The sequence below is a fragment of the Centroberyx gerrardi genome, chromosome 21 (assembly GCF_048128805.1).
Source record: "Centroberyx gerrardi isolate f3 chromosome 21, fCenGer3.hap1.cur.20231027, whole genome shotgun sequence".
Lineage (NCBI taxonomy): Eukaryota > Metazoa > Chordata > Actinopteri > Beryciformes > Berycidae > Centroberyx > Centroberyx gerrardi.
In genome coordinates, this window is record NC_136017.1 from 8,027,552 (window position 1) to 8,036,585 (window position 9,034).

The 9,034-nt window shown below is 41.3% G+C and overlaps 1 protein-coding gene across 1 annotated transcript in view; it reads left to right on the top strand.

Moving 5' to 3' along the window:
- hemk2 (HemK methyltransferase 2, ETF1 glutamine and histone H4 lysine) overlaps nt 1-9,009 on the top strand; it is a 43,977-nt gene extending 34,968 nt beyond the window's left edge. Inside the window, exons 4-9 of the mRNA XM_071917583.2 lie at nt 6,220-6,372; nt 6,960-7,046; nt 7,634-7,724; nt 7,961-8,044; nt 8,140-8,281; nt 8,415-9,009. Of these exons, the coding sequence (XP_071773684.1) occupies nt 6,236-6,372; nt 6,960-7,046; nt 7,634-7,724; nt 7,961-8,044; nt 8,140-8,281; nt 8,415-8,527 (654 nt within the window). The 5' untranslated portion in view covers nt 6,220-6,235 and the 3' untranslated portion in view covers nt 8,528-9,009. The remainder of the gene's footprint in view (nt 1-6,219; nt 6,373-6,959; nt 7,047-7,633; nt 7,725-7,960; nt 8,045-8,139; nt 8,282-8,414) is intronic.
- The last annotated feature ends 25 nt before the right edge of the window (nt 9,010-9,034 follow it).

Sequence of the window (9,034 nt, forward strand, 5' to 3'; positions counted from 1 at the left end):
CTAATTAGAAATAGTTCATACGTTGTTAGGGACCTGTAAAATGAAGGGTTACCCATTTTTTTCAGGAGAACCTCAGCTTTCTTGCTGTTACCGTAAACTGTCACAATTATGCATCACTGTTGTGTGGGAATGACAAATTGACTAAGAAAAATAAATAAATAAATAAAAGCTTCAGCTAAAACAGTGTGTTTAGTTGGATGAAGCCAAAATCAACTTGAGGATTTATTTTTTGACAATGCAGTGAGTTAAATACAGGTGTTCTCCAGTGAGCTATAACCATTTATTTAGCCTCTGTCCCTGAGTGTTTTTTAAAGGACAATGAATAGTTTTCAACACTTTTCTGAGTTTTCTGGCTGTTATTTGGGCTGGTGCCGGGACCACTATAACCTTTGTACCAGATTTTGTGACACTTGGTTATCCAGATTTAGAGATATGACTTTTTAGCATTTGTGGCATCCCGTTTGTTTTGAAAATGACCAAATTTGTTGAAGATTATAAAACCTTTCTTGGCGTTATGACCAATATTATGATATGCCATGGACTATTGCCAGTTCATTACTTAATGTCGGCCATGGTGTTCATCTGACATGGGCTAGTCCCTCAATGCTACGTAGAAAGTTTGGGGCAAAAAAACATCCCATTCTCTGTCTCTATGTAAAATGGCATGGGAGAAGAGAAGCAAAATAAACCATGTGAAATGCAACAAGAGCTTCAAACACAATTAAACAAAGTTCCAGAAATCTCTCCACATCAATCCATTACACCATCTGGGACCAAATAGAGTTCAAACATATTATGGATGAAATTCCCCATTTCCTGACTACTGTCAAGATTTAAAGTGGAACTCCGAAAGAGGCGTAGTCCGTGCTTTGTCTGTGCTGTGACTATGATTTGCTTGAGAGTGATTTTTCATATCTGACCTGGGTTGAATGATCACTTAGAATTAATTTAGTTGTATTTTGTGGAATTGATTTCTGTCTGGCAGTGTAAAACCAATTGGACTGCCAGACGCTGTCTATTTCACACTCTGGGTTAGCCTTTATTCACGCTATTCTGTCTTTACAAAGGAATGAATTTATCATATGCAAAAGCTGATGAAAAGATTTTCTCCACGACACAAAGAGAGAAGGAGAGAGCTGCATGGATTGGGAAAACACTGGGCAGACTCTCAAAACTGCTGAAAGTAATTCTACTGAATGAAAAGCTGCATTTGACTTGTTTGCCTGTTTGTTTTGGGTTGCTATCTCTGGGGGTTTTATCTTTTTTAACACCTCTGTTTGGCATGATGCCTCAGCGGTTTAGAGGTGTTATTTTGTGCAATCACTATACAGGAGGTGTGAACAGGCTGCTCTGCTAGTGAGATGCACCTCACAGCCATTAACCACAATAGCTGCTTGTTTTGCTTTCTGGTGAGAAGCCATAATTTGGTCTCAAAGGCACCGCTTGGTGTGTGTATGTGCACGGTTGTGTGTGTTTGTTTGCTTGCAACCATACATGGGTATAGATCCATTACTGGTCTCCATTACCTCATGTGCTGGCCTGCACCAGCAGTGCCGCGGCAGCTGAAGAGGTGAGCAGAGTGTTGTTTTATGTCAGTGGCAAATAGAAGAAGTGGACTCCATATACAGTGTGTCACCAGTGAACTTTCGGGGTCAAACACATGCATGTGTTTGGTGAATGGTGAATGTGTTTAAGTCAGTGTAAGGGTTTTGATATAGGAAGGTTACTGGTTCAATGTCTTGATCAGTTTTTTAATGATTTCATTTTAATTTGACTCATTTTTGATGTTTCAAAACTGATTGGGCCAAAATGGCACTATGAAACCTACCATGCGTTGATTGATGTTCAGACTTTTAGGGTATGTAGGGTATGTATGTATTGAAGATGAGAGGTTTCATATATGAAATATTGATCCGTTTTATCCCAAAATGAACTGCAGTGTTCCTACACAAAGCAAAACGGCGGAAAACAGGACTGATAATTCCAGGAATTGAAAAGTTTTGGAATTGGACAAAAAGTCTGGAAAGTAAAACTGGTCTGGTCCTGATACATAAAACATAGCATTTTATGTAGACCTGCTGTCACTTGATATTAGTTGTTATGAAGATTTATCTTCAGCTATATGAGATATGACTTACTGTAGCTGACTGTCACTATCACCATAATTCATGCTGAACACCGACCAAAATTATGGAATTTAAAAATGGAAATCTGTAGGAACCCTGGGACTGACCTGGGGGAGCTGGAGGGTAACACACACACACACACACACACACACACACACACACACACACACACACACACACACACACACATCTTTCTAACAACCTGCTAAAGGAAGAATAATTAACAAACTCTGTATATTCTTTTACGGTGTAAGTGGAAATTAATTTTCATAAACTTTCTTATTGCTGTCTTTATGCAGCAGTAGGTTTGTTAATTAATATTCCAGGAGTCCAATATGGCTTTCTTAATTTTGCTGAATGGGCATTAATGAGCCAGCGATATTAGTTGTCCTTCTGCTTTCAGTTTGATGGTGCAGTTAGTGGTTCCTGATCTGCTAAGTGGCCCATAGTGTTATTTTATCTTATTTATATTTGCATTACCATGACTTGGTCTTATGGTCTTTCTGCTCTGTTGGTCTTAACGGAGCCAGAAGAGCAATGCCTCCCTTTATTGTAGGTGATTGTTTCTTAATTTGTTTGTTTTGTCGCTTATTTCACAGCACTTTGTAACATTGTAAAATCACTACAGTACTGAAGAGTTCTCCTCTAAAACATTATATAACCATTTTGGAAAAAAACATCATGTATTAAATATCATTTATAATAACTCTAAATATGAATTGTGTAATGTTATGTTATGTCATGTTATGTCATGTTATGTCATGTCATGTCAGTAATAAAGTTTGTAAAAATGTATCATTTTGTCAGCCAAGGACCTAAGTTACTTACTATCCCTTCAAAAGCACTATAATTGTTTTTAATTATTGCAGACTGTATTAGATGGCACAATTTATATCAGAATCATTGTTTTGGCTGAGGTTGAAAATTCAATGTTAAATTTATATCAAAACAATGCGGATAATTGCTTGCTTTTTCATGGAAAATGCACCATTAATTCAACATTGATTTATGGCAGGTCTGTCTTGAGTGGCCTACATTGTCTTTACATTGCTTTTTTTCTTGTATTGAAATTTGAAGATATTGTTCAAACTCTGCACTCACACGAAGGAATTGATGCTTAAACCCCAAAACTCGTGTCTGCAAATTTCTGGGTCTGTTACTTGGAATATTTTCAGTGCACAGATGCAAACACAATGCTGCCAAAAGGAATATGCAAAAGGAATATTTACAGCTATATCAAACTAATCAATAATCTTTTATTTTGCAGAGTTTGCTATCAGTAGTTGCAGTTCATTATAGGCTTCACACTATACAAATTTTGTAAGAATTTGATAAAAGTGGTTGTTCATTTGCACAGTGGGTTCAAAGTGACTGACACTACTAACATAGTCACCTATTATGCTGCTAAACAATAAATTGGAGTAATTCTACATAGGATGACATTAGAGCTCATTGTTGGCTAATTAATGGATGGGATTTATTTATAGATCTGACCATGTGTAGTATTTATATAGGTGCACTTTTACTCTGTCTTTAAAATCCATCTCTTGACATTCAGACGAAAGATTGACAAGCTCTCAGAGAAGACAGGTGTAGTCTTTCACAGCATGTTTAGTTATGTTGCTTTAATCTGTGGGCGCCTGGCTTAACAGCATCAGCAAATAGTGAGAAGTCAGTAGATTGTATGTTTCAGTCCCCTGGAGTAAATATTTGATCCAGCACTAAGAGGAAATTGAATTGATCTCAGACAAGGTAAACTGGAGTTTCATTCAGTAGCTCAGAGGAATTAACTGCTCCAAGAGCCGACTGAGATTGTAGTTCACAACCCCAGTTTTAACCTTAAATTATTTTCTTTTTTTGAGAGCCACTATGCAGGATCTTTCAGATAACAGGCTCAGAAGCTGAGAGAAGTAGATACTCAAAGTTACTGAGGTCCTGCCTGTGATACCAGCCAGCATCTAGAGGAAAGACTGAAAAACTCTCAGAAAACAAGTAAACAAAAACCACCAAATGATGCAGAGATATTGTGCATGACGGATGGACAGATGGACGAATGGATGGACGGAGCGGGGCCAATCCTTGGTCCCTCCCCCGATGTCATCATGGGGGACAACAAACTCAGAAGGAGTTTGACCCAGTGGCTCAAAGTGCCAGACTGCTATTTTTCCATTTTGATGTTCTGGGTTCAAGGCTTAGGCCCACTTTCCACTCTTGGGTTGCAGGTAAATTTTGAAAGCCAACATCCCAAGTGAAGACTGAAGCAGTGTGACCCAGTGGCTCAAAGAGCTGCACAGCTGCTTTAAAGTGTTGAGGTTCTGCGTTCAAGGGTTAGGCTCAGTTTCCACTCTTAAATTACCAGGATCTTTTGAAAGCCAAAGTAAAAATTTTAAATCTCTGAGAACCACAATCTTCCGACACAGTATAACCCAGTCGCTCAAAGTGCTGGGCGTTTGAACAAATATTTTGAGCTTGGGGGTTCAAGCCAGAGTAAGTTGGTGATCTTTGAAAGCCAGATTCCTGAGTAAAGATTCAAAAACTCTGAGAAAAAATGTTTATAAGTGGTGTGACCCAGTGGCTTACAGAGTTGGACAGCAACATGAAGCTTTTGAGGTTGTGGGTTCAATCCTGGATACAGTGTGAGTTTTGAAAGCCAACATCCCAAGTAAAGATTGAAAAGCTCTGACGAAAGGGTTCCAGACCTCTAAGACCCAGTGGCTCATAGTGTTGGAAGGCTACATTAAAATTTTGAGGTTGTGGGTTCGAGCCTGAGTCAGTCAGTGAGTTTTGAGGTCTGACAGCCAGAAGAAAGACTTAAAAGCGCTCAGAGAAGAGCTGTGGGTGTGAAGGGGACCTGGTGGTGTGACGGAGTCACAGACTCCTTAATCGTCTCGTCTGAGAACGTGCGGGCCCTGGTTTGATTCCCTCTCCACTGCCAGTAACTGGAGCGACCATTCCCACTGCGGTGGGTGAGGGGGGGCCGTGTCCCCCCCGACCTTCCAGAGAGCTGTAAGGAGGCGGTTATGAAGGAGGAAGCCCCACCCGGCTGAAAGTTCACCAACATGTCAAGCTGCATTGGTTGGAGAGTTAGAAGAGTTTTGTCATTGCATTACAGTATGTGGCATTGCATCTAAATTACAGATAGCTACCTAGCACTCTGTAAGCAGTGCTAATGGTGAGGCTAAATTTACATAGTATTATTATATGACTGTCAAACAACTATAGTTACATATAGTGTCTTACATTTGGTATTCCTCTCTCCACATATGTCAGTCAGTCATATAGTATCTGTGTGTATGTAACTGCCTGTAGGAGCCATTTCCCAACTGTTGTCTGTTATTTCTTTGGATCAGTATGTCAATGCTGTGTATTTCTTTGGAGCGGCCTATAGGAGCCAGTATACTGTATATTGCCCTGTGAGCCAGTGTGTTAAAGACATTGCATTTTAAGAAGAATGCTTCTCTCCCATCAGGGACTGAACCAACACTCAGACTGTCAGGTAGTGAAGGAGAAACAGGCTGCTTATCCTGCGGAGCTACTTCTGAGTTGAGACAAGCTCGCCCATCTTATTTCTACAAGGGTTCACACCACTGACAACAATAACACAAGTGAGAGGGCCAGGAGTCAAACCAGCAAACTCACATACGTAACTTACATTCATCAGCTTATAATTGTTGTTGTTACATGATGTGAACATGAAAAGACTTGAGGCTTGAACCAGCATCCTGGTACATCATAGCCACCTCATTATTTCACTGAGCTATACAGTTTACAGAGCTTGAATAGGCACCAAAGAAAGGGTTAAATTACGTCAGTATGACGTAGATTGTATACAAGGAAGTAAGGCTCGTCAGAGCGCGCTAGGCAGGTCGGCTCTCTGGTTCTACTAGTAGCCACTAACTTAAAAGTTTTCATGAAGAATATCGTCACTTATTCATCGAGTAATCCTGCGGCTACACCGACTCAAGCAGTAAATATTATATTGCGTAAAAATCGGATTAGACTGCCCACGTCGGTTAACTACATGGTAAAGACCCGGGGACACGTGCGGACGGTTAGCGAGGCTCGTAATGACTGACATTCCCTAACGTTACAGCTTCCTTTGCACCGCGATGTCCGCCAGCTATCCCACACCAGTCTACTCCCATGCTGGACGTGGGGACTACCGGGATGTGTACGACCCGGCGGAGGACTCGTTTCTGTTGATCGACGCTCTGGAGCAAGACGCCGACAAGCTGCAGCAGATGAGGTGAGATTCTGCTGACCTCTCTAAACCCGTCTTGTCTCTCACTGTACCTCCCATTTCACATTTCCTAAGGTGTCTCCTTTATTTGGGCACGTTCGGTGGTGGTAAAACCATGTAGTCACCTCCACAAGCTCCAGTGACCACCTACTGTGTGTTCAATTGACAGAGCAGTTCACATGACTAAAAATAACCTTATTTCCAACAATGCCAAATGGTGGATATTTGAGTTCCATATTGTTATTGAAATAATGATACCTATATATAATAATAATAATGTGAAATTTTATTGATTTTTGTAGGGAAATTCTCTTTTTGCACAGAGGTCAGGGTCATTTACAGCTGATAAGAATTTAGTGTCCCGCTAAATGTAAGTCTGACCCTGGTTCCCCCCCCAAAAAACCCTCAGTTTGGGATTCAGTTTTTGGACTGTGCAGTCACACATGGTTCCAGAGGCAGGGACTTAACCATTCAAATACATTCGGCAATGCATTTAGTCAAGAAACGTGATTTAAAGGCTGCACGGGCCCCAATTTCTCATCACTCTTTTATCCTTATGGTGATTTTGGGTATGCTCTCTCTGTTTTTTCCAGCCCATCAGTATGTGTGGAGGTGGGCAGTGGCTCAGGAGTGGTGTCTGCATTCCTGGCATCAGTGGTTGGATCTTCAGCTTTATACGTGTGAGTGACTATGTAAGTTTATTCAGATCCTTATTAGCTGGTACAGAGGGGACAGTTTGCCCTGTGGTCTGCATAAAAACACAGTAAACCACAAATCAAAAGTGACAACTATTCCCCCCATCCTCCTTATGAAAATTGCAAGTAGAACACCAACACAATTGTAAGTCAACCTGGATAGGACTGTCAGATAAATGCCTAACATGTAAATGTACAGTGACAAAAGGGCACATAAAAGAAAATCAGAGAAAAAAGAAAACCAAAATTTCACCTAATGAAATCTAACAAAACAAAGAGGTTAACTGAATAAGTTGTCCATTGTGATTTACACTGGAAATGCCTCGGATATTCTTTGTTTTTTTGTAATCCTCCTTATTCTCATTACCAATTCTAATGTGTAATGGCTCTATCCCAAAATGTTTTTTGCACTGCATTTGTCCTGCTTTATGATTTCTCCTCATACGTCTAGTTGTATGACTGTCAACTGCTTGATTTTTTGTGTGAATACAGCCTGTGTGTGTGTGTGTGTGAGTGAGAGAGAGAGGGAAGGAGCATTTGGATATAACCGCCTGTGTGTGTGTTTCCCTCAGGTGCACTGATGTGAATCCTGCAGCAGCACAGTGCACAGCGACAACAGCTTCTTGTAACAGTGTTTCCCTGCAGCCTGTCATCACAGACCTGGTAAGACATTTGCATAATGACATTTTAGGCATTCAAACACACACAGTTTGCATGGTGTAGGTGTGATGACTTGAATTGTAGCTTTTTGAATGTGCAAGGAAGGGACATTTTTAAATTTTACATGATATACAAGTCCTTGCAGTCAAGAAAAAGCAGAAGAGGATCAACCTTGTGACCTCTCTCTTCCTCACACACCATATACCATTCTCAAGCTGACTGAATCTTCCCTACTTTAGGTGGAGTGTCTTCTTCCCAGGTTGTGCGGAAAAGTGGATGTTCTTCTGTTCAACCCTCCCTATGTGGTCACACCTTCAGAAGAGGTGACTTGATTCTCTCTCTGTTCAGCATGTTCTTGTCAGTTCGGCGTGTTAAAGAGTGTGCGCTCAGTCGTTTTTTTTTTTTCCATTTCTTTCAGGTTGGTAGCAAAGGCATAGAGGCGTCCTGGGCCGGGGGGAGGCGAGGCAGGGAGGTGACCGACAGGTTTCTGCCCATGGTAGCACAGTTGCTGTCCAGTAAAGGCCTGTTTTACCTCATTACTATAGCAGAGAACGACCCAGGTGGGTTTACTACCATCTACGGTATCACCAGAAGGAACAGATTTTCATCAATTGGTTGCAGAACTATTTCATGTGCAGAAAACCCATCTGGATATACATAACAAGTTTGACTATTCCTCTTCCTTCTCACCAGAGGAGATCATCCGTTTCCTGGGGCAGTTCGGTCTGATGGGAGTGTCCTGCCTGTCCAGGAGAGCTGGAAACGAGAGGCTGTCCGTCCTGCGCTTCCACAGGACCCAGCTTTAGACGGACAGTCCCGCTCTGCCCCAACAAGAACTCACTCCCACTGGTCAATCCTCTGACAGGATGACGGGACATTCTGAGCTGAGAAAGAAGTCAGTGGGAATCGTTTCAGGATATTGGATATATTTGCCTAATGGGACACGGAGACTCAGATTCAGGAGGGACAAAAGTCGTTTGCTATGGAGGAAACGGCTGTGAAAGATGTACACAACCGCATTGGAGAAATGGTGTGGCGAAGAACTTCCGTTAAGCTCTACAGAACTAAAATGCAGCACGTGAAAGAGACTTGTTTGTGCAAAAAAAACTGGCATTCACAGGCAGAGTGGACAAAGATGCCTCCCATGTACTGGTTAAAATGTGCCGCATTGCCTTTTCTCACATGCGTCTCACTCACTAATACACACTTTTCTCTGTCTCTCCACTGTACACCATCTAATAAAGCAGAAATGACACAAAAATTAGTATCTACATCGAACAAGGCAGGTTTAATAATGAAACAACACACATTAG